The following is a 27,388-nucleotide window of genomic DNA, read 5'->3' as shown; positions in this document are numbered from 1 at the left end:
CATTAATAGCACAGTAATGATCCTGTGGACTACAGCAGATATATGACCAATAAATGTGGACAGTCTGACACACTCTGGTCAGTCCAGAGGTATAAACAGTACCCCTTAGTGCAAGACATGTGGACCAAGCCTGACAGTGTGAATGTTAGCAGCCATGTAGATGGGTATATCACGTAAATACTGGTATACATTTGCCTCCATAGGGTATGCATTCATACATCCCTGTCTGTCCTGACACATAATAACCGCTGGTACAGAGGTGCCATGGCCACATACTACCCACTAGTTAGTGATATACATTTTTACAGCATCCCGCTGATTTGTCTGACATGCATGACTGTTATGGTGGCCTGGCAGCAGTATATCTGGCAAGTATCTGGACATAACATCACACTGGGTAAGTACACTAAGCTGCTAGGCATGTAACAAAGCACTGTGCAGACTACAGGCAGACTGCCACAACACTGGCCTACATTTCTTATGGGGAAATATACATGTACCTGCGTATATAGCAGGCTCTACAGGCATGTCACAGCACAGAGTAACAGACACCTGTGTGAAAGTCCATAACCACAACCAATGTGAACACAGCCACAGCCACATATGGTAAGCTAGCGTAATATTACAGTATATGGACTATCTGATCAACACCATCCTCATATGTGCCACTCACACACTGATCCTACATATACTGGGCCACTACACAGTGAGGTCCGATGCCTGTCTGCGGATTGGGACATGTGTTTGTCTAGCCCTACAAACATGTAAGCCGATAGGGTAACATACAGTGGAGCAGCATGTTACATCAGATAGAACAGGCCAAGAAAAATGACATCTACCACAGTCTGTACACAGGCCAAGGTACATATTCACAATACACACACTGTCAACATTCACCATACATACACAGACCTCAGTACTGTACACACAACCACAGAATGCCCAGGTTATGTCATCAAACATAACCACTACTATACATAACATGTGTAGCAGTCTGATATTTCACTGGCTTGTTATCAGATATGATGTCAATAAATTATGGTGTACAGAACATATGCACCTCATACTGGATGACATATGTACAATGGTTGACAGAGTTGTGGCTGGAGGCACAAACACAGGGCCAATATTGACATGTTGCTGTGATAACCTCATATATTTACTGTTGTAACAGGGTTTTTTGTAACATATGTTCTATGAGGGATATGAAGTCAGTAACTCTTATGGCTGTCACCATGTACTGACTGCAATCTTCACATTATGCTTCTGCAGTTCACAGATAGGTGCTCTGTGAGTAACAAGAAACAAAAGGCACCACACACTGCCCAGTCTGCAGATGACCCTAGATGGGGGTTTCCTCAGAAACATAGCATTGTCATGACAGGTATAAAACATGTAGACCAGCCATATCCACACACACACCCTGTTAAACCAACATTACTCCAAATGCAGAATAGCAACACTTACATTCTGTAGCCATGTCAGGTAGAGCCCCCTCGTGTGTGTTGGCCTGTTTCCACAGTGTATATTGTTAGAGGTAAATCCCCAATCCATCTGTGATGCTGTTTGTCAAACACCAGATCTGGGTCCTGCTCACAGTGAATGAAAAGGCCCAACACCAACATGATGTTCCTAGATGGTGGAGTGTGTTTCTATGCAGTTGGCTATGGGAATGTTACCACAGATGTTCCAAATGCAATCAGCTAGAGGAAGACTGCAATTCGTGCAGAGGCCATCAGCTGATCATGGGCATCACTTACAATACACATGCTGCTGCCTAAGCAAAGCAGGTGTAGTTCTCCACATCCACCAGAGAGGGAGTGAGAGAGGCAGACAGAGGCAAGAATAAGTCAGGGAGGGGGTGGGATACTGTGGAAACTTAAGCATGTTTGTGTCATACACCTACCAGTACAGGGCATCAAACCCCTGACTATGTATTGCTATCATATATCTATGCAGTTATTGGATGCGCCACATAGATTATATGTTGAGGAGCTCTCCAAATGAATATGTGATGGTGAGTGACATCTGCAACACTGATATGGTAGTGATACGGTAGGTGTAGTACACGTGCCTGTCCGCATGAACAGGTGTCAGCGTCAACACAGCCACACTCTCTCAGGGACTCACACACATTGACACACTTGCCAGGGTCAGATATACATTTCCTCATTAGTTAGTTTGCCACAATACAGTACTGTGCAGGTATCACATGCACCACAGGGGTTATCCGGAGGTTATAAGGGCAAAGGGTATGTGGAGGTGTCTGACATCAGACAGCATGCTTCAGTATGCCAGTGGGGGTTGTAGTGAGTGTGAATGTGTTCAAAAGCATCATACACCACACACACAGACACAGGGTGCCAGTACTGAGATGCATGCATGCATTGCTTCACGGGTGTGTAGTGGTGGACTGTGCCAGAAGGCTATACAAGGCTAGATGAAGGGTATATCTTGGCATCAGGCATCATGACAATGGTCTGCAGTGTGGATAAGGGGTGTAGTGTCTGGATTGGCCCACACAGGTGGGTATTGTATTCACCATCCAGTCACCTGGGTAGCTATTGTGTGTGGCCATTGCTGTTCAATGCTTGCCATGTATGTGTTCTTTAGTCCATGACATGGATGCTGTCTAGGATATGCACACATCCCACATGCATGTACAGTGACATGTGGAACTGTACTTGGGGTGCCTGGCCTATGTTGTGTACCCAGATTGTTATAAGCAGATGTGCCTGTCTTGGCCTCATGTGCTGGGAACAGGTAATGGATAGCAGGCTGACCCCGCACCTACACTGATAGCATGATACAGGTATTCTCTGTACTCAGTGGCATCTGTCCATACAGGGCATGTGTATAAGGCATGGTATGTCCTTTGTGGGTTACATTTGATGGCACCAGTGGGAAGCCTACTGAAAGCACACTGTCTGCATGTAAGTGCATATTTTACTGATGGACAGAATGCCATGCCCTCTGCCATCCAGTGCAATCACACCATGGTTACTATCTGTGGGCAATATGCAGGGTACTAACAACATAGCAGTTGTTGCCTAGGAAAGTGCTTTTGTGTATGAGACATGGGTTGAGAGTGTTCTCTGTGTAATACATGGGTTGCTAACTTTGTTTGCCAGGCCTTGATGTCACATGTAAGGGTATGGGTAGCCACCCCAGACTCTCGGCTGTTTCACATCTGTTATCCTTCTAAGGTGGACATTGTGACATATAATACGACCACCATATAAGAAATTTGCAAAACCCGCTCCACAATGAGTCCAGTTGTTACACACTCACGGCCACCTCCACACAGGATATGAATGACAAACACAGACAAACACACCTGCCATGTTTGGGATTAGAACTCCTACCTAACTAGTTTATCACACTACTACTACTTCCTACCCTTCAGAACTAACATCCCACTGCTTGACCTGATGTAGTCTGTCTGTGTAGGCCTGGGGGGATGTTACCCATAGGAATCATTCAGATGCCTTGGCACAGCCTTTGTTAGTGTTTGTCTACACCTGTCCTGCTGGCTGAGACTGTTGTTGGGTATGTGAACCTCCCTGACTGGCATGTGTATGTCATATGGACACACATGTGGCCCAGCACATTTCCTGCAGTGGGTTTTGTCACCGTGTATAGTAATGGCTACTATGGTAATACCAATATTTGTTACAGATCTCATGCTGCCACTAAAGCTGTCTACCATCTGCTGGCATCCCATTCAGCCACCCAATTCCCTTGCATGCTCACATCCATACCATAGATACAAGTAACAGCACATACTACTCCAATCAGCAATTGGTAAGGAGTGTGACTTACCTTGTGGGTGTGCCAGTACTGAGGATGGTGCTGGGGGCTGCCTATGTCAGATGCACATAGTACACTCCCTATACATGATTGAGCACAGTTAGTGTCATGTTTGGTATCCCTTTTACTGTATGTGCGAGTCAGAGATATGTCATTCCCTTGTTCCCTACTGTGTCAGTGTATGTGCTATACGTTGCCCCTTTGCCAAGGCCAGGGCATACTGGGCATGCCTCCATCTGCCAACTGGGGCAGGCTCAGGTTGTTCCTCCTCCGAGTCACTCTGTGCCTGTGCAAGCCTTGGCATTGGTGGGGGGCTGTGTTGCCCTGCCCCGTGCTGTTCCTGCAGCTGCTGTTTCCACAGGATCATATTGTGCAGCATGGCATATACGATAACAATTTGGGTACATGTAGATGGTGAGTACTGCAGGGGTCCACCAGACCTGTGACTTGAACATCCCAAACACATGTTCTATTATGATTCTGGTCTGTGCATGTGCCTCATTATGGTGTTTTTGTTCGGGTGTGTGTGCATTTCTGATGGGTGTCATCAGCCACGTCTCCAGTGTGCAACCAGCATCCCCCAGTAGGTGACAGTAAGGGATGTCCCCATTGTTAAATCTGTGGTACAGCTGCATCAGATGCCAGATGGGGGAATCATGATAGCTTCCAGGGCAGCCAGCACACACATTCATTATAATGCCCTGGGCATCGCACATGACCTGGCAGTTGATGGAGGGGAAGCTGATGCGGTTGATGTAGACCCTACCTCACTCATCGGGTGGTGCTTTGATGCATATGTGCTTGCAGTCTATAGCACCCACCACCTCTGCGTATTCTGCTATTTGGTGGAAGAGCCGCATATTGCTGGACAACACCTCACAGGTGTTGAGGAAATATACATACTCACTGGCATGTGCTGACATGGCATCCAGGAACTGGTGGAATACTCTGGATGCTGATGCCTGTGAGATCCCCATGATATCCCCAGTTGGGCTTTGAGGGGTACCTGTGGCTAGTATTCCTAGGCCTACACATACCTTGGTATCCAATGGGATGGGTTCTCCTCTCTTAGTTCTGTGTGTCAGGCATGGCCAGCACAGCTCAACAATTTTCTGTAGGAGGTCCCTGTCCACCTATAGCACTCCATTATCTCCAGCTCATGTAGCCCCTGCTAGGTTACTCTGGGTCTGTACACCCTTCTCCATCTCCTCACTGTGGGTTGGACAGCATTCTCATCCTCACCACCCATAGCCTCTTCCACATGTTGATGTCTGATAGCTGCTGCAGCCCCTATCATTCTGTTGTTTTTGTTTGTTAAAGGTTCCCCACTTTTATACACCGGTGGTGTAGAGTATGTGGGAAAAACCAGAGGGAAAGGTGTTTGCATAGTTTATAGTAGTGTTCTGGGCTGGTCTGCTGCCTGTGTAATTGGCTGATTCTGATACATTTCTCCTGACAGCTATGCTAGTTCTCTTAGATTACCTTCCTACTGCTGTTTTCCCTTTTCATTGTCTTCCTGTTTAAGCCTGGTGGTGCACCGTGCAAACACAGTGTTCAAATGTGCACAGAGCTGCTATTTCCTGGTTTACTTTTTTTCCCCTTTAAAACCCAGTGCGTGGTGCGCACACCCACTTAGGTAATGTAAAGAGTGCTGGGCAGCCTCAGACACACCCCCTTGCTTAGCTCTGCTAAGGTAAGGGAAACCTGAGCCACAGGGCTCCAATCCACTTACAGTATGCCTGACACACACCCCTATGATGTCAGCTAACTTCTAGGCTTGCACCAAGCTATTCCTGCTCTTACACTGTTGGCTGCTGACTAGCATGCAGGGGAAATCTGAGATTCAGTATCATTCCCCTCATTTGTTTAGGATTGCCTGCTGATGCATAGTTACAGGCCCCACACTGAGCTTCCCCCCTTAGCAACCACTATTCACTAGCCATGTTGTCTTCTGCCTGCCATTGAGTATAATGGCAAAATATTGATTTTGGTTAGAATGCTTATTTATTTTTTTTCTTATTTACACCTGATCCCATTTGCGCCCTGCTGCCCTACTCTTAAACAGCCGAGATTGGCTAAAAAAATAAATAAAAGTTGTTTTTTTATCTTTGTAACTGTGTTCTGTGCCAATGGCCTTATCCTTGGCCATTGGCATGCTTTCTACATAATATCCATCCTTTATTTGGAGCTGTCATGGCTTCGTTTTGTAGTTTGCAGAAATGTACTCCATTACTGATGGAGTACATTTCCTGCAGATTACACTAGTTCTGCATGGCTGGCTTCCAGCTTCCTGGATTGCACATTCACCTCATTTGCATGGATTTCTTCTGCAAATGGGGTAATTTGCATACAGGGGCTGAGTCCATGCAGGACTAACGCAGGAGCACTCGTGCACATCCCTACAGCTTATTCCTGGATCGCATGACAGACATATTGCCTGTTGAAGCTCCTGCACTAGTCCTGCACACCGTGCAGGGCTTGCTGAATCCGGGGGAAAGATATACAATATCTAATCATTTAGGCTATGAAATGTTATCTGCTTCATTAAGAGGAGAGGAACTTCTATACTTTGGAGAACATCTACTGTAATGCCTAGAGTCATAGACTGCATTTATGATCCCAAAGGAAAGTATACATTCATAGTAATTAAAAATAACAGCAAACTTTATATGCTAGCTAATTTTTACCGGATCCCTGGAATAGGTGCAAGACTGGCTAAAGATCACTTAAACTTATTACAAAATCATTGCAAGGGTGATCTAATTTTAGCTGGGGATTTTAACTGCATTTTTAATATGGAAGATACAAGAGAACAAAAGAAAGCTAAAATTTTAGCATCAGCTGATCTACTAAACAAATGGGTTAGTAATAATAATTTAGTTGCTTTAATAGTAAAACCAGAAGATAAGTTATTTTTTACCCATTACTCTTATGCACATGGGACACCAACTAGAAATGACAGATTTATACTTCTACAGATTTGTTTAATAAAGTTAATTATTTTGAAACTGTTCCTTGTCCTTTATCTGATTGTAATACACTAAGTATTAACATATCAATGGATTTAAGGAAATGTCAGATTTACAGAATTCCTGTATATATGATGAAACTAAATGAATTTAGAGTTACTTTAAGGAACAAATTGAGAACATTTTATCTTTAAACCAGTTTTTTTCTTCTTCCCCTTTGTAGAAGAAACACTGTTTTAGTTCAAATAATTTTATTACTTTTTTCAAACAAATAATTAATAAACTTTGCAGATCAAGAAAGAATAAATTGTAATGAACTATTTACAATATGTACAATGGCCTCAAACCAAATAATGAAAAAAGGAAAACAATCTTAAATACACAGACAAAAAGTTACACATTATTAAAAAAATGGCATTTTGCTTCTTCTCCTCTTATGAAGATAAAAGTGTGTCTGTTTTCATTGTCTCAATAAGGGAAATAACTTTCTCCCAAGGATTATTAATCCATTTCCTAGGAAAGATTCTCATTTCTTTGACTTTGATTTCCAACAATGCTACATCTTTCAATAGAATTAGAAAATTATCAAATGTTGGAATGATAGAGGATTTCCATTTCCTTGTGATACATTTTTAGTGACTGCCATTGTAGTCCAAAGAAGATAAAGGTCTTTGTTCTTTGTAACAATAGTTTAATTTATATTTAGGAGGATTAGTGACTTTGACAAAATAAAGGAATCTGTAAAAATGGCTTGTAGAAATTCACCAATTTCTTCCCAGAATTTCTTAATGTGGGAACATTCATACATAATATGAGACCAATCAGCATTACATTTTGAAGAACATCTCCAACAAACTATATCATTAGAAATTTTGAATCTAGCTATTTTGTTGGGTGTATAAAAAGCTCTATGCAGAAACTTCCAAGAAAAAATTTTCCAACTTTGTATATTGGAGGTTAACTTAATAGAATATAATAAACTAGTTTTAGTCTCATTTGATAACAATAATGGATGTTCTTTAGTGATTAAAATCCAGAATTTCTGATTAGAGTTTATTTTGTAATTAATAATAATTTTATATAACTTTGAAGTTAAATGTGTCTAATTAAAGTCTCTATATATTACTTCATGTAAGCAAAATATAAATTTTGGTATGGATTTAAAAGAAGAATTGTCTATTGTTCTACATAAATCTTGTGCATAGGGTAATAAACTGACAAGAGCTAACCAGTCAGAGTTTAATAAATCAAATTTATTAATTAACTGATTTACATCCACGACTGTCAAATTTTCCATACATTGGTACCAGGATGTAAAGTTTTTTCTTTCCATAAATTAAGAGTATTTATAGGAATATTATTGAAAACGTTTTTTTGTAATTTTGAAGGGAGTTAATAACTGAAACCATAGTTTAATGTCAATATTATTGTTTACAAAGCTTGGGAAAGTGTTATAAATATAATTTATATCATTTAGATTGGTAGGTTTGGTGGAATTATATTTCAAGTTAATACAGATAATATGCCAAAGTTTATTATCTTGTTCATTCAGTTGTAAGTTTTTTGTTACTTTACTTTCTTTTAGAAATATAGCAGTATGTAAAGTTTTCCATGCGGGAGAGAATTTTGGATCTAACCAATTTATTACAGTTTTGAAAATGGATGCTTTAATATAAGAGTCTAAATCAGGAAAATGAATTCCTCCCATTTCCCAAGGCCTAATATGATTTAGAAAAGCTATTCTGTTCTTTTTTTGGGTACCAAAGGAAGTTTATAATGATTTTATTTAATTCTTTTAAGAGTGTTTTACTGGGAATTATAGGGATAGCTAGTGCAATGTAATTTATTTTTGGGAGAAAGACCATCTTTATTAACTGTAACCTATTTTCAAATGTTAAATGCAGTTTATTCCATTTCCCCACTAGTGATTTAAGGGTATTCACAATATTATTGTAATTCATAAATAGAGTTAATTCTAACTTTTCACACAAAGCAATCCCTAAATAATTTAGAGAGGGAGCCTGTTTTCCAATTATTTGGTTTATGTTAGCATTAGATTTTTTTTATTTAACAATATATGGTTCGACTTAGAACTTTTAATTCTTAAACCTGAGCTATGATAGAATTTTTCAACTAATAAATTTAGTTCACTTAGTGACTCTTCTGAGTTTGATAAGGTGAGTAGAATATCATTGGCAAAGAGCATTATTTTGGAATTAAATTGCTTAAAATGTCAATGCATTTAATTTTAGGATTAAAATGAATTGCTGAGGAAAAAAGTTCAATTGCTAGTGCAAACAACATTGGAGACATGGGGCATCCCTGTTTAGTACCCTTAGTAATTTCAATAGCTTCTGATGTAAATGGGACTGATTTTACATAGCCAAGTTGTCTTTATAAATATTCTTTATTAAAGTAATGAATTGTGTAGGGAAATCATAGATTTGTAAAATTTTAAAGAGATAATTCCAATTTAATGAATCAAATGCTTTTTCAATGTCTAAGGTGACTAATAGGGCTTCATGTTTGTCTCTGTTTAAAAAGTCTACAATGGTTAATATTTTTTGAATGTTATCATGGGTGTGTCTATTATGAATAAAACCAGTTTGATCATCACTTATGACATGAATGAGTGATTTTTGATTCTATTAACCAGAATAGACATAAGGATTTTATAGTCATTATTAAGGAGTGAAATAGGTCTATATGAACTACATGAGTTAGGATTCTTGTTTTCCTTTAATATAGGTGTGATCAATGAATATCTCCATGAAGGTGGAATTGTGCCTTGTGAATATGTTTCATTTAGTGCTTTTTGCATAATTGTTATGACAGAAGGTGGAAATAACTTGTATATTTCTATGATTCCATCTATACCTGGAGCTTTGTTATTTTTACTTTCTTTATTTTTTTCATTTATTTCTTTGAGAGTAATTTGTTTATGAATGTTTATGCTTAAGCTCTCTGATATTTTGTTTAAATTTGAGAAATCCAGGCACAAGTCTATGTTGTTATGATGTGAATCATTATTATTGCAATGTTTTGTAAATATGTCACTTAAATCTGAAATGTTTTTATTGTTTTTCCCTTCATGAATTATATTTGTGATATTATTTCCAGTGGAATGTCTTTTTAATCTCATTGCTAGATTATGCATATATTTGGTTGAGACAGAGTAAGAATTTAATTTTAATTATTCCAAAGCCAAATTGGTTTTGTGTGTTAATATATCATTATATTTTTTATTTAATTCCACAATTTCTTTTTTTTTTTTTTTGCAATTGGATCCATCACATCCTTGAAGTTAATTTCTATGGTTTTTGAATATTAACTAATTCTGATTCCCATTCCTTTGTTTTGTTATTACACCAAGAGATAATTTTGCCATAAAGATATGCCTTTAGGGAATCCCATAGAATAACTATATTTATGTCACTAGTATAATTTGTATCTAAGAAGTATTGTATTTCCAAGTGTAACCGTGGTTTAAACTGTTTTAATTTAGTGAAATATGCCGAAATTATTTTGGTAAAAGTCAATCTCTTAAAGTCCGTTTGAAATTTAAGAATGAGTGAGTTATGGTCAGATAAGGGGCAGGGGATTATAGAAAAATATGATATTTTCATTTTTAAATCTTGGGATACAAATATTTTGTCAGTTCTTGTCTGGGTATTAAAGCTATAATCACTATGAGAAAATAATAATGAATTATCTTTTTTAAGACTAAATGAGTCTAATAATTGCAAATTATCTATCCATTTTTTAAGAGTTTTCCCTGTAGAAGTAATATGGAAAGGTCTTTTATTTGTAGTCTCCTGACTATCTAAAATATAATTAAAATCCCCTCCCAAAATTAAATTACCTTTCAAGGTTTTATTAATAAGATCTATATGCTTTTTAACTGTCCCTACTCCCATACCCGGAAACCAATATAAGTTCACCAAGGTCCAAATTCTGTTACTAAATCTTATTATTACAATTGATAAAAGACCATCTTTATCTTCATAGTTATAAATAACTTGAGGATTGGTGACATTTTCCCTCCATAATATTAATACTCCTCTGTTTTTGTTTACTATATGATGAGTTAGATAGCTTTATGAATCCACTTGGATTCCAAATTAAGTTATCATTAGCTTTAAAGTGGGTTTCCTGCAAAAATATCACTTGTGCTTTATTTAATTTTAGATATATAAGTAAGTTGGATCTTTTCCTTGGGTTATTTAAACCATTTACATTTAAAGAGAGTAACACTATATCCATCCTATTAATTTACTATTGAAGATTATTTAATTGGATATGCTGACAATATATTTTGTTATTTAATTGCTGGGTAACTTCCATACATATATTAAGTCTAATAAATAGATTATTGATTCCCTTCAAATTATATCATTTAGAACTTAAAGGAGGCCAAGAGAAAAAATAAACATGTGTACAGTAGATAATCTCATATATATGTACAAACAGAAGTTTAAAGCAACCTTTTAACAAACATGGAATGAAAAACATTCCCAATCTGAGAGAACTAAAAGGTTCAATCAGATTAACCCTCATTACTAAAAATAAACCAACAATAATGAAAAGTTAGAGACTCCATTGTGTGTTACTCTGGAGAATGTAAAGTAAATCAATCCAAGCATAAACTAAAGTTAACCAATGACACACATGAGTATATACTCATTATGGAAAAACACTTAATATAGAATACTGATACTAATGGTTGCCACACTATACATTTGTATGTGGTAAACCAAATACACAATTCCATTTTAAACAAGCATTTGTATAGTACAGTTAGATTAGCATGAAAATGTGTTAAAATAATCCAGTTTCCTTCTATCACTAGTGATTCCCTATATATTAACCAATTCATTCAGTGTCCACCTTATAGGATACACTATGGTCTGTGTTGTGAGATCTATTAACAATAGTATCAACTACAAAACCAGGTTTCTGTTATTTATTGTGGTGTCTTTACTTTAATATTTCCTTATTCCCTTCTATTAAGGAGATAACATTTTAATACTGGTTAATACTATCCTACAGTACCTTCCTTTACTCTATCCAGCATAATGTTGATTCTTCAGTGTTATCTAGGGACTAAGCTTATTAACCATGTTTATTTGAGACAGATTTTTTAATAATAGCTAGTAAGGTCAATATTCACTTATTATCACAATCAGATCCAAAGTAAGAGAAATGTTTTTTCCAAAGCCCACTTTCACTGGAATGTTTGTCTAAATTACTCAAGAATTGTGTGTCACATAATTATGTTTTATATAAATCATTTCTGATGAAATATTTAGAAAAGATATCTGCTACTGTCTATATCACACCCAGAACAGTAGTGAATAAGTGTTTTCACACAATTCTTTACTTTTTACAATACGATTTGTAAAGAAGAAACAGTATAGTCACTCTCCCCTTTAACAGTGAATCACATTATTTCTAGAATCTACATTCACTCTAGTGAGGTTTTTTAAGAACAGGAATCATAGTATTCTGTGTAAACAGAAACTCCATGGTGTATACAAATGTTACTTATAGCATTGCTGTACAAAATAAGTTGCATGTAAAAGAACTTTACATCATACTTATTACATTACCCCGTACTGCAATGGCGAGCTAGTTTGTCATTAATTTCAAGTGAACCTTAAATAGGTTATTGCATGTGATAAGATGTATTTCTATCCAAATTTAGACAAGAATTACAGTTTTGGTTCACAGACATACAATATTAATTAGAAAAAACAGTAGATTTTAATGCTGCATCGCATTAACTGAGTATTGACAGTAGGTGAACCTTAAATGATGACACCCATTAAAGGAAGGTAAGATATCCATTCTGTCCAGTTCCTAATACTGATGACTTTACAACATGGTCTGTTTTCAATAGAGGTAAATATTCCATTAAATTTATAGTCCTGTAACTCAGTATGGTTGTCTGAATTAAGCAACATATTAAAGACCATTCATTGTTATGCATTCTACATCTGCAATGTCAAAATATAGTTTAATATTTCAGGAGTGAAATTTCTCATAGTATATTCCTTAATAGAAGAACGAGTACGAGCCTTTCCCATCTAAACATGTAGTTATTTCTCAATTCCTAACAAATCATTTTTTGTTACTATACTGTCTATGATAACGCACAAGCATCTTAAGGTCCATTCTTATTTTATTTTTTAACTAAGTTATGTGTAATCCATGAGAATATTTAAGCGCTAATGTTATGTGATTCATCTTCACTCTCTGTGTTCAAATGGTTCCAGATGTATATACCTTGTTCATTTTAAGTCTTTTATCTGGATTCCCTAGTTGATTTATTTGTGAATAATGACCAGTAATTGTATGTGTTGTCAATAAATAAACTAAACACATTTATGAACCTTGAGATTTCCTTGCTTCATAACCTTTAAATCCACGTATGTTCAACGAGTTAAACAATTTAAGAGAACTACTGTCCCTTTAAGGCAATGAGGAAGTGTATAGGGCATATACAGTTACGTCGTTAACATGTATTCCTACCGACTCATGAAAGGAGTTTATGCAGGACTGTACAAGATTCCTTCACTATTTTAAGGTAATATTCACTAAATTAACAGAAAAGGAGCTTGAACTGCACTGCACATTAAACTGGAGGTGATTTCCTATCATATGAATGAAAAAAAGTAGGTAAATAAGTTTAACCAAGACATCATCATAACCTTTAAATATTCTTCTAATGTTTAAACTATCTAGTAAGCTGTAATGTCTCAAATGGAACACTATTAAATGGAAGTAGTGTATTTTGTGCTTTTAGTAAAGGAAACAAGCATTCTATGTACAAGTTAATGTGCACAGCGCATTGGCAAGCTTGCAAATTGTACAGGGAAGATTACTCCCAAGTCTTGAGTACTGGAAAGTCATTTTTTAAAAAAAAAGTAGTTCAACTGAAAATCAAGACAGCACTTAATGCAATGACTCCACAGAAACTATGCAGAGTCAAGTTTAAACTAAAATCATATTCCATTATGGAAATGAAACAAAAACATGCTTAAAACTCATATGTCGCTTAGCGACCAAATGATTAATGAAATCAAGTATTACTATGTATTTTCAGTGTTACATTTCAATGTACAGGATGTGTTAACTGATATCTTCCCTATACATCATTTTCTTATACTTTCCCATCTCAAGTTAGTTTAAAATAGTTAAGTCAGACTGTTGTTATCAGTTTGTTGAATATAGAATAACAATTAAACCTAAAGTGTATATATGGAATAATGATATTAGTGAGAGGTAATTTGTAAAATACTTGAGTGAGTAAATAGACAATACATATTTCATTACCTTTAGCATGGATTTTTAGTATTAGTTGAATCTTTGAGAAAAGCAGTTGAGGAAATATTTTTTAAATCAGTTCTTTGCTTTTTTTTCTTATTATTATTTTCTTATACTTTCCCATCTCAAGTTAGTTTAAAATAGTTAAGTCAGTTAGACTGTTGTTATCAGTTTGTTGAATATAGAATAACAATTAAACCTAAAGTGTATATATGGAATAATGATATTAGTGAGAGGTAATTTGTAAAATACTTGAGTGAGTAAATAGACAATACATATTTCATTACCTTTAGCATGGATTTTTAGTATTAGTTGAATCTTTGAGAAAAGCAGTTGAGGAAGTACTTTTTAAATCAGTTCTTTGCTTTTTTTTCTTCACATCAATCCAAGTATTTTTTCTCAGGGGATCTTTTCAGTGGTGTAGTTAAAGACCAATCCATCTCCTCTGGAACTGTCATTATGTTGTTGTTTTTGATGAAAATAATTGTTTCCTCAATGTCACTAGATGTCCTCATTTCATTTGAAAAAAAAATCCTTATTTATGCAGGATATGCAAGTTGGGCTTTTATTTTGTTTTGCTTGAGTAATTTCACGAGTGGCCACACTTTCTTTCTCATTTCTAAGACTCTGGAGGAAAAGTCATTGTCAAATCTGATTAGATTCTGCTTATACTTCAGTGGAGATTTTCTCCAAGCACATTTAAGAACTAGTTCTTTGTCAAGATAAGAAATAAATTTAACTGCAATAGATCTGGGTGTGGATGTTGATGATGAAGGAATGGGTTTCCCAGTAGCTCTATGAGCTCTTTCTATACCATATGAAAATCCTTCTTTCAGATCTAGGAAGTCAAGTAACCAGGAATTAAGATAAGAAATAATATCATCACCTTCACCCTTCTCAGTTAACCCAATGATTCTCACATTAGATCTCCATTCTCTATTTTCCAAATCATCCATCTTGTTGGTAAGCCACTTATTCTGTTGCTGAAGAAAATCATCCTGGATTTCCTCCTCTCTAAGCCTTCCATCTATATCAGACAAGGACTCTTCGATGTTTAATATTTTGGTATGATGTTGCTTTAGTAGTTCTTTAAAGGTTTCAGTTTGAATATGACAACTTTCTCTTAAATTTTCTAAGTTGTCCTTGAAACTGATCATTTTCAAATATAACTCTTGTAGAGTTGAAGACATCAACTGGATTTCTTTCCTCAGAGTAGTTTCTGCATGTGAATTTTTTGAACCACTCATTTCCCCAAAGCAGTTTTAAATTCCAGATATTTCTGACAGGAAATTTTTGAATAATATATTCCAAAGTTAGTATATTGGTAGTAAAGATGTTGAAGAACGATATTTAACTATTTTTCTAAAAATAATTATTTTCCTGTTATTTAAAGTGGTTTTAAGGAGCTCTAAAAAAGTGCTGCTTTCAGAGTGCCATCTATGCTCCACCCCCAGAACATTTTATCTTTGAATGATGATGATTCCATACTATGGGATACATTGGAATGCATATTAAGAACAGAATGGGAAGGTGGTCTAGTAATAAAATGAAAGAGTGTGATAAAGAATTAATAGAAATATAAGATGATATATATAAAGTGAGGTTTGAAGAACAAACAAAGGTATTAAATAATACTAAAATCATTAAAATTAATGACAAACTATAAATCATGTTTTAACAAGTAAAGTAGAGATAGCTCTAGAAAAAAAAAATAAAATTCCAAAGTTATGAAATAACTCCAAAAAATCAACACAGATTAGCTAACAGAAGTAAGATGTTAAGCAAAAAGACGCAAGTCAGTTATACTCAAAATCATCACACTAATAGGCTTACTTCAGACATAGAAGAAAAAATGCTTAATGTTTTAAAAAAATATAAATGAAGATTTTAATAGACACAAAAATAATAATCCTGATGGTTAGAACATTGCTAAGTGTTTAAATAAGTATGTCACTAATCAACTTAATTATCATCAAAATTCTCAATTGAATAAACCTATTACTTTAATACAAGTTAAAGAAGTTTAAAAAAAGGTAAAAATGACAATGCTCCAGGGTCAGATGGTTTAAGTATGTAATTAAATAATCTGCTTCTGTTAAATGTTTTAGAATTACAAAGTGAAGTTTTCAGGATAATTGAAAATGATAAAATAATTCCTTCCACATTCATTTTTTTTAAATTTCACCTATACTTAAACAAGGAAAAGATAAAAAGTTAGTTTCATTATATAGACTTGTTTTATTATAAAATATAGATTATAATATATTTGTTTTCATTTTTCTGCCATAAGATTAAGATATATAGTATATTAATTAATAAGGATCAAACAGGATTTACAGTCAATAGATTAACTTCTGAAAATTTTCAATGAGTAGTAACAATTTTAGATTTAGCAGATGGATTGAACAAAAAAATTGGCTCTAATTAGTTTAGATATTGAGATGGATTTTGACTCTATGGATTGGATCTATTGATTTAAAACTTTGTAAGCATTTCCATTTCCAGAACAATTTATTGGAATATTTAAAAAATTGTATAGAGATGCCAAAGCATATATTAAAATTGTATCGTACAGCTCTCAAGGATTCACCTTAAACAAAGGTACAAAATAAGGATGTATCTTGTCTCCTCTACTATTTGCATCGGTTTCTGAACCCTTACCTAATAGTATAAGAAACAATGATAAAAATTAATGTTTTATCAATTATAAGGATTGTCAATCTAAAATACAGCTTTTTGTAGATGATGGTTTACTAACTATAGGAGATTTAAACTACTCAACTGTAGAAATAGATGAGAAAATTGGAAAATGTTGAGAAGTATTGTTGCTGAAATTTAATAATAATAAAATCAGCTAATAGATAGTAAGTTAAATATAAATATAAATATAAGTGGAAAGGGCAAGAATTAAAATATTCAGGAATAAAACTTTATCAAGATGTGACTAAGATTATTAATCATATGTTTTGAAAGAATAATTGAAGAAGTGTTACTTCTTAATAAAAATGGAATTATTTAATTTTTATACCTTTGAGGATAGGTTAGTTCTTATTAAAATGATTATATAACCTAAGAGTGTGTGTATATGTACACACACACACACACACACACACACACACACACACACACACACACACACACACACACACACACACACACATATCTATCTATCTATATATATATTTATATATAGGTCCCTGTCAGTTGATCAGGTTTTTAGAATCTCAAAATTCGTAAGGTCAAGACCATATGGTTGAGTTTTTGAAAATATGTAGCTTTTGAATGGAGATTGCAGTGCAGTGCAGATTGGGAAATTTACCATTTTCCTCTTTTCCTCACTGTAATGTGATCGAGAAGTTAGTATATATAATTTGCAGGTGGTTGTGAGGAGGCACAATCCCCCACATAGTCAGTGCAGGGGCCTTGCTCCCTGCAAAAATGTAAAAAGGTAGATTTTTTTTCTAGTTTTCTTTTGATGTTCGAGTTTTCAGAAACTCAGTCATATGGTCGCAACAGTATGAATTTCAAGTATCTGAAAAACTGATCATCTGGCATAGACCCATATGTATATACTACATTCAATAGATTTAATACTAGAAAAATATTAATGTTAACTTAATTCTTATGGTGCCCTAAAAAGGCAAGAATTACTTATAAAAATCATATTAGACTGTGGGACTATGTTGGTATTAGTTTTTTTGACATAGCATTATATTCCACTGCTGTAAATTTTAACTCTATTATACTCTTGCCAGCCTCAACTTATGCTAATCAATGGGAAACTATTCAGGAACAGATTATACTAAAGTTTTATATGTTTATCAGATGTGATATATTAGAAGTATCTAATGTAACAATCCATTCATTTGGTTAATAAAGCATACTTTAGAATGAAATTAATTTCAATCTTTAGACTCTTCATATATGAAATTAAAAATAGTTACAAAATACATTTTTAAAATCCCATTAATTTTCAAATGGATATTTTGTGCTTTCCCTTCACACGCACCTCTAGATTTGTGGAAACTCAGAACAATGGTGAAATAAATTTACTAAAAAGGATTGGGTTAGTATTAAGGTCTGAATACTTTGAAAAAGTGAAAGCTAAGTCACTAGAATGTTTACAGAAAGATTATAAGTTTTAATGAATCTGTTAATATTACCTATCCAGACGAAATTAAATGAATTTGTAAGTAATATGAGTGAAGATCAGCAGAACACTAGTCACCCATTACATGAGTGTTATCACTGAAGGTAAATTAGCCTACAAAGGAAGTTTATCCAAATTATGTAAGTTAATTACAAATAATAATAATAATAATAATAATAATAATAATAATAATAATAACTTTATTGTAAAATCTTGGTACTTTTTACATAGCAGTGGATTGAGTGACTCAATTGATGAAAATAAAGCTGTGTTACTTAAGTCAGTTAGTCAAACATCTTTACATTTATAATGGAATTTTTTATGAGGAAATATATTCATAGAATGTTTGTAAGCCCTTATAAAATGTCTAATTTTAGTAACATGGCTTCTCCAGTTTGCTGGATATGCAATTAAGATATAAAAGCTGATTGGGTGCATATGTTTATGGAGTGTAAAAATTAAATATTTATTGGGAAGAGATAAGCATTTTTAAAGGGTAACAATCTGATACATTTTCTTTACCCAGATCAACAATACTAATGAATGTTCTACTTCTTTTATCTGTAAAAGCCAAACAACAAAAATGTTGGACGTCTCCTTGCAGTAGTTAGAAAAATTATTACAAAAAAAAAAGGAAATTAAACTCAGTTCCAATGTTCAAAAAAAATTTAAAGCAATGCTATGTAAAACTGAAAAAGAAGTGGTTAGAATAAGGTCTGTAAATCATACCGAGACTTCTAGTTGTTGGGACATCAGTAATGTATTGAAATATCAAAATACTTAATTTGTTAATTATAGTAGATTAGTCTATTGATTTAATGAATTTCTAACACTGTGTAACAATATGTGATACTGAATTTCTTCCTTTCTGTGTGTATATTTTATATACATTATGTCAATAAAAATTATCTTAAAAATACATTTACAAGATCACTTGGAAATAAATGTCTTTCTTACCCCTGTTTCCTGTACTACAGTTATAGCTCTTAACTGCTTACCTTCTGAATCAGGGACAAATCTGTGACAATCTGGGATACTTTTCAAAATATTAGTGCTATTAATTTGAGAAGTTGCTAGAATAACAGAATGTGAATTAATGTGCATTTTTAGAAGTAAAAGATATCTGAAACTCTATTATTGTCACTATTAATTAATTTATTAAGTAATCCACAGCCCTTTCTTCCAAAATTGCCAGTATTAGGAGGATGTAGGAGGGGGAGAGAGCTAAATTGTGAGCCAAAATCAGTAACCTTTCTGAAAATTAAGGACTGTTAAGAGATGTGACGAAAGTATTGGAATGCAAAGCAGTTTGTTGAAAAGTTTGCTTGGCGGCAGGGTTATAGAACTTTAACCTATCATAACCTGTCCTCCTCTTACAATTGGCTCTCTTATTTTTTGATATTTTTAACATCTATTTTCTATTACCTTTTTGACTGAAAATGGCTGATTTTATTGGAAAACACAAATGTATAAAAACAGACTAAAATAAAACAAGCAACAAACAACAGCCATCTTCTAAGTTCAGACATGCCCTCAGGAGGCATTACACAGAAAACAGAGGATATTCTATAGCTGTTTAGGCTGTCAGCAGTGTTTGACTTCATGGCATCCCTAGGTAGTTATTATTTTCATATGATGCTCAGGCTATTAGGCATTTCTTTCATGGTGCCTCAATCACAAAGAGCAGCATTCTTTAACAGTTAATTAGGCAGGGACTGACCACAGATAACTTGGAAATAAATATTTTTATTGTATTTTGGAAAATTAAATGTCTAATATCTGTAAAAGAATGCATATTTTATCTTATATAGACATTTGCTAGAATTAACCATGTATCACCCTGGACATGTGGGTTCTATTTCTTTCCTGTACTATGAAGTTATTCTTTCTAGCAAAATATATTCATCAGCAGGGTAGAAAGACTATTACCATAGTTCATAACATAACTTTCAAAGATGTATAGCTGTCCTTTCCTGAATATTTTAATGAGAATAAGGTTAGACTGTTGTAAATGTGTAGTAAGACATGAAGAAGAGAATCTTCTTCTTTCAGCTGCTCCCATTAGGGGTCACCACAGTGGATCATCTGTTTCCATTTCTTCCTGTCCTCTGCATCTTCCTCTGTCACACCAACCACCTAAATGTCCTCTCTCACCACATCCATAAACCTTATCTTAGGCCTTCCTCTTTTCCTGTTACCTGGCAGCTTTATCCTTAGCATCTTTTTCCCAATATACTCTGCATTCCTCCTCAGCACATGTCCACACCAACGTAATCTTGCCTCTCTGGCTTTGTCTCCAAACCTTCCAACCTGGGCTGACCCTCTAATATACTTATTTCTAATCCTGTCCACCCTTGTCACACTCAGTGCAAATCTTAACATCTTTAACTCTGCCACGTCCAGCTCTGACTCCTACCTTTTTGTCAATGCCACTGTCTCCAACCCATATAGCATAGCTGGTCTCACTACCCTCTTGTAGACCTTCCCTTTCACTCTTACTGATACTCGTCTGTCACAAATCACTCCTGACACTCTTCTCCACCCACTCCATCCTGCCTGTACTCTCTTCTTCACCTCTCTTCCACACTCACCATTACTCTGAACTGTTGAACCCAAGTATTTAAACTCATCCACCTTCGCCACCTCTACTCCCTGCATCCTCACCATTCCTCTATCCTCCCTCTCATTCACACACACATATTCTGTCTTAGTTCTGCTGACCTTCATTCCTCTTCTCTCTAGAGCATATCTCCACCTCTCCAGGGTCTCCTTCACCTGTTCCCTACTCTCACTACAGATCATAATGTCATCTGCAAACATCATAGTCCACTGGTGCTCCTGTCTGATCTCATCTGTCAACCTGTTCAACACCATTGCAAATAAGAAAGGGCTCAGAGATGATCCTTGATGTAATCCCACCTCCACCTTAAACTCATCCATCACTCCCACCTCAGACCTCACCACTGTCACACTATCCCCATACATATCCTGCACCACTCTTACATACTTCTCTGACATTCCCAACTTCCTCATACAATACCACAACTCCTCTCTAGGCACCCTGTCATATGCTTCCTCTAAGTCCACAAAGACAAAATGCAACTCCTTTTGACCTTCTCTGTACTTCTCCATCAAGACTGTCAGAGCAAACATTGCATCTGTAGTGCTCTTTCCTGGCATGAAACCATACTGCTGATCACTAATCATCACCTCCCTTCTTAACCTAGCTTCCACTACTCTTTCCCATAACTTCATGCTGTGACTGATCAATTTAATCCCTCTGTAGATATTGCAGCTCCGCACATCACCCTTATTCTTAAAAATTGGTACCAAAACACTTTTTCTCCATTCCTCAGGCATCCTCTCACTTTCCAAGATTTCATTAAACAATCTAGTTAAAAACTCCACTGCCATTTCACCTAAACACCTCCATGCTTCCACAGGTATGTCATCTGGACCAACAGCCTTTCCATTCTTCATCCTCTTCATAGCTATCCTTACTTCCTCCTTGCCAATCCACTGCACTTCATGATTCACTATCCGCACATCATCCAACCTTCTCTCCCTCTCATTCTCTTCATTCATCAGCCCCTCAAAGTACTCTTTCCATCTGCTCAATACACTCTCCTTGCTTGTGGGTACGTTTCCCTCATTATCCTTTATCACCCTTACCTGCTGCACATCTTTTCTAGCTCAGTCCCTCTGTCTAGCCAATCGGAACAGGTCTTTTCTCCATCCTTAGTGTCCAACCTTTCATACGCCTTATTCTTAGCCTTTGCCACCTCTCTCTTTGTCATGTACCTCATCTCCTTATACTCCTGTCTACTTTCTTCATCTCTCTGACAATCCCACTTCTTCGCCAACCTCTTTCTCTGTATACTCTCCTGTACTTCCTCATTCTACCACCATGTCTCCTTGTCCTCCTTCCTCTTTCCAGATGTCACACCAAGCACCTTTCTAGCCATCTCCCTTACTAGCTCTGCTGTAGTTACCCAGCTATTCGGTAACTCTTCACTGCCATGCAGTGCCTGTCTTAACTCTTCCCTGAACTCTACCTCACAATTACCCTTTTTCAATTTCCACCATTTGATCATTGGTGCTGCCCTCACACTCCTCCTTCTCTTCTTGATCACCGATGTCATCCTACAAACCACCATCTTATGCTACTTAACAACACTTTCCCCTGCCATATTTTACTTAACAGTGAAGATGAAAGCTGGTAAACTGCTATTCAGGCAAAGGCAAACTTAAGCTGATGAAATACATTACTGAAGTATTTAAAAGCAGGTATAATTGAATTTTATATTTGCATGCTGTTATGAAATTTGTCACCTCCCAACGCCCACATAGTTGTTCACACATACACTGCTCTGTTTCATTCCATCTACTATGTATAATGTTCATTTCTTGGCTGGAGTGCTTTCTGTGCAGAGTCTGCATGTTTTCATTGTGTTTATGTGGGTTTTCTCCAGTGGTCCAGTTTTCTGCCACATTTCAAAGACATATAGTATGTGGACTGAACGCTCTAAATTGGCCGTAGGTGTGAGTGTGCATGTGTATGTGTGGTATGGAAGAACAACCGTGTCAGGGATAGCCACATGGCTTTGTGATCATTGCCTTTAGATGATTGTCACTGTTGAGGTGACACACTACCCCATGGGCACAAATGGGAAAACAGGGGGTTGTGGATGGATGGCTACACTGCACTTTCTGTATCATCCCTTCTGCTTTGAACAATAATGCTATATTCTTTCAAGTAAAATGACTTTACTATAGGATAATACCAGAAAAGTGCAGTTAAATTTGGATTGTCCTTCATTTGCATTTGCTATATTTTTCCTTTGGTTAATTTTTTGGTCCTATTTTTTTCTTTGCATGTACTTCTATTCAGCTCCTTTCTGATAAAATATGCCTCTTATGTCTATGTTCTACACTAAAATCATGCACCTTTGCTCCAATACCCCACATATTCCTCCTTTCCTACTACTTGTATTTACCAGTTATCCACCCTGCTGTCCTATAGATATATCCATCTATCCATCTATCTATCCATCCATCCATCCATCCATCCATCAATCCACAATCCCTTCTTCCCATTTTGGCACATGGGGTTGAGATGTCATTTCAACAGTGACAATCATCCAGAGCCAAGTTATATCTATCTATAACTATATCTATATTATCTATCTATATATATATATATATATATATATATATATATATATATAATATAATATATATATATATATATATATATATATATATATATACATACATACATTTTATATAATGTACTATTCCGGGCTCCAGATTGCAAAGCTACATGTGTACTTCTGTGTTGTAATATCACAATTAGATGCATCATTCATAGAAATAAGAGAAGGATACTCACAAAGGGAATAGTGGAAAAGAAGACATGAACCAATTCTTCAGGGCTTGGATTCTGGATATTTGAATCAAGCCTAGCCTGAAAGGAAAAAAAAAAGAAAACAAAAGTCAGAATTTCACATATAGCCAAGTTACCTTTCAACTCAATGAACAATTTTAAGTTGATGGTGAATATCTGTGTAGATTGCACTTCTTCACATAAGAATTATTTTGAGCAATTTCTCACAGAACCAAACTTGTAGTTCAGAAATATGATTTTACAGCTGTGTAGTAGCTTTTGTACAGTATGTGTTAGAAAAAAACATTATATTATGTATCACACTTTTTATAACCGTAGCTCACTGAATCATTCCTTGTGAGTAATACATTAATTACTTCCTACATTCATGTAAGTTTGGCAACTGTGTCCTCTCTGTCATCTAGGGTTACCACCTTTTAAGTGGTCCAAAGTGGGACATGGGGGTGTGGCCAATATGGCACTGGCCACACCCTCTGCAATGATGTCACCACAGGAGTGGTGAAGGAGATGCTGATATAGGTACGACGGATGTCTGCTGAAGTGGCTAGCTGGCTGCTGGAGTGGCTGGTTGGCTGGGTGCTGGAGTGTCTAGCTGGCTGGTGGGAGTAGCAGCTGGATGGATGAATGGCTGGACGGATGGCTTAATGGCTGGATGGACAGATGGTTTGGATGGATTAATGGCTAGATGAATGGCTGTCTGGATGAGTGGAATACTGGATGTCTGGATGGCTGGCTGCATGACTGGATGGCTGGCTGGATTGCTGGAACCTGTGTTCTGAGAGACTGCCTTCCAGACTATCTGCAAATATACAGAGCTGAGTATATATTTTTTGGTTATAGAGATTAATTGTTGCTTAGATCTCTGTTGAAACTGTTGTCCCCCTGTTCTAAGAGACTGATCTGCAAATATACAGAGCTGAGTATATTTTTTTGGTTTTAGAGTTTGTACTGTTAGTTGTGCTTAGATCTCTGTTGAAATTGTTTTTTCACCCACCCTCCCTATTTTTGGTTTGTAGTTTAAATTTGGTGGCTTTTGCAGTTGCCCCCCACTGTAGATTTGATCTGGGACACTCCCCCAGTCCCATCTCTTTACCACATTCTACCTAATAAACTCTTTCTGCACTTGCTTTTAGTCCTTTTTAATTTAATTGCATTTTTTAAACTGTGTTTGGTCTAATATTGCTACATACTCAAGTGTGCTAGCTTGCACTGCATGTGAATTGTTTTTACTACTGTTTTTGCTACTTTTCTGTTAAAAAAAAACTGTAAGCCTGTTTCCTACCTTTCCTGTAACTAGTGTTCCAGATACAGATTTGCTGTATCCAGGACTGTATGTAAGCTTCTGAGCCGTTCAAGCCTTTCTGTGTTGGAGGGAAGCCTTCCAGCTTATCACTGTGAGTAGTCAGCACTAGGTAACCTGTCTACCACATAAAGGGTAGTTCTGGCCCAGAAATTGTAGTTATTGGCCATTTGGGCAATCTCTTCCATGTCTTTCAATTTTCTGATTTGAAAGCATGCATTTGCACTTGTTTCTGTCCTGTAACTCATCTAATGCAGATACAGATTCTTAGTTTTAGCACTTAAATTTGCTTATTTATACTCAGCACTTGTTCAGAACTTGTAAGCACTAAATAAGTTACTAATTACTATAGCACTCAATCTTCCTCATTACCTAGAGGAAAACAATTTTTGTATTTACTTTTCTCACTTGCTTAGAGAAAAACAGCTCTTGTACTCACTTTCCTCACTTATCTAGAGGAAAATATTTTTTATTCAGGCATATCCAAGGGTCATCTCCCAGTGTTTTCTCCTGTCTATCTGATGAATCTGGGCATCTTGAGGCAATGTAGAAATTGCCTCATGTACACAGACAACCCTCTCCTCCTATCACCCAACCCTACAACCTGTGAGAAATGCACTTATCTAGCCAAACTGGAGGTAAAGCTCTCTCCAACCAAGACTGAACTTGACAGTCATGAGGAAAAGGTAAACATTTGCACCACACCACACTCATCACATTGTCTCACTAAATCTATACCACCAAAATCCACACAGAGTAACACAAAAACATTTGCGGAGGCTCTCAATAATAATCTGTCTAAGCAACAGAGACCTTCAAAGAAGAAACGCAAGCAACCTACATCCCCCAGCACAACCCAAATGACACATAGCCCACAGACTCAGTGTGCCACTCAACCACAGCCAATAAGGCAAAACAACGTACCCAACACACTAGTCATAGGAGACTCTATAGTCAGGCACACTGATGTTCCACTCACCAGGCTAAACAAGGAGAAGGTTACTGTCAGCTGCCTGTCGGGTGCCAGGATCCACCACATAACCCACGCACTCAGGTCACTCCACAACAAGTACAAATATAACTCTGTCATTGTCCATGTTGGTGTGAATGACCTGAGATGTACCTCTCTGTACTACATGAAAAGAGACATGGAAGAACTCTCCGACCTTGTAGCCCAGGCAGGTATGACCCTAGCCCTGAGTAGCATTCTGCCATCTCCCCGAATGATACCGCAGTACAAGGACAAAATGATTGACTTCAACAATTGGCTAAGCTTCTGGTGTCATTCTAAGAGGATCCAGTATCTGTCTGCTTGGGATGACATGGTTGACAGACCATGATGCTTTGCCATGGATGGCTGCACCTGTCACCCCTGGGATTCCGGATACTGGCTAACTTGCTGCCACTATAGTGCCTTTTTTAGGCATGGTTCAAATAAAAAATTCACCACCGTAACAGGAACAGGCAAGCAAAAACTGAGGGTAATACTACTGAATGCTAGAAGTCTAAATCTCAAAATGCACTTACTCGAGGCACTCCTTAAAATGGAGAACATCCATATCTGTGCAGTGACTGAGACTTGGTTCAAAGCTGCAGAGAGCACCCTTGCACTACCAGGCTATAACTCATACCACACTTTTTGGCCATGTAACCTGGACTGAAACACCAAATGTGGAGGTGTGTCCATATTCATTAAGGATATCCACACCTCTAGGCTAGTTGCTCAGCATAATGCATCCAAGGTTATCCAAGTGCAACTAACTCTGGGCAAAACTGCAATCCAAATTGTAGCTTGCTACAGATCCCCACCATGCCCCAGGATTCCTACTCCTCTTTTCTTGATGTACTGGAAAATATTAGGGTTCAACCAAACACCCTAATAATGGGTGACTTTAACTACCCCACCATTAACTGGGAAAACTACTCATGTACCAACTCCTTAGCTCAACGCTTTCTGGAATTCATAAATTCCAATGCCCTGGATCAACTTATCCACAACCCCACCAGGGGCAACAATATCCTAGACCTAGTCATTACCAACATGAGTGACCGGTGTTCCACACCTGAAGTCATCTCCTCGTTGGTCCGATCCGACCATAAGCTAATCACCCTTGATATCCACATCCTGCCCCCACCCCCCATTAAGGAAACCACGGTAAAAGATTTCTCCAAAGCCAACTTCATGCTTCTTAAGACAGAAGTGGTGAACTTCATGACACCCATGCAGATGGACAATACAGTTACAACTGCTGAATCCTACACAAATGCACTTTATAAGCACTTACACGAGTGCATGGATCATGGTATCCCAAACAGAACCAAGATGCTATCCTCCAAAAAAAGGAAGCCAATCTGGTGGTCCCCTGCCATAAACAAACTGTACAACAGAAGGAAGAAACTGTTGCAAAAGAGAGTAAAATCCCATG

The 27,388-nt window shown here is 36.5% G+C and overlaps 1 protein-coding gene across 1 annotated transcript in view; it reads right to left on the bottom strand.

Moving 5' to 3' along the window:
- Positions 1-27,388, bottom strand: part of LOC122805805 (epidermal growth factor receptor kinase substrate 8-like) — a 293,418-nt gene that overhangs the window by 224,948 nt on the left and 41,082 nt on the right. The window contains exon 4 of the mRNA XM_044076069.1: positions 23,648-23,722. Within this exon, the coding sequence (XP_043932004.1) occupies positions 23,648-23,722 (75 nt within the window). The remainder of the gene's footprint in view (positions 1-23,647; positions 23,723-27,388) is intronic.

The sequence above is a fragment of the Protopterus annectens genome, chromosome 7.part0 (genome assembly GCF_019279795.1).
Source record: "Protopterus annectens isolate FY-2018-M chromosome 7.part0, PAN1.0, whole genome shotgun sequence".
In the NCBI taxonomy this organism is placed as follows: Eukaryota; Metazoa; Chordata; order Ceratodontiformes; family Protopteridae; genus Protopterus; species Protopterus annectens.
This window is presented reverse-complemented; position numbering and strand designations above follow the sequence as displayed.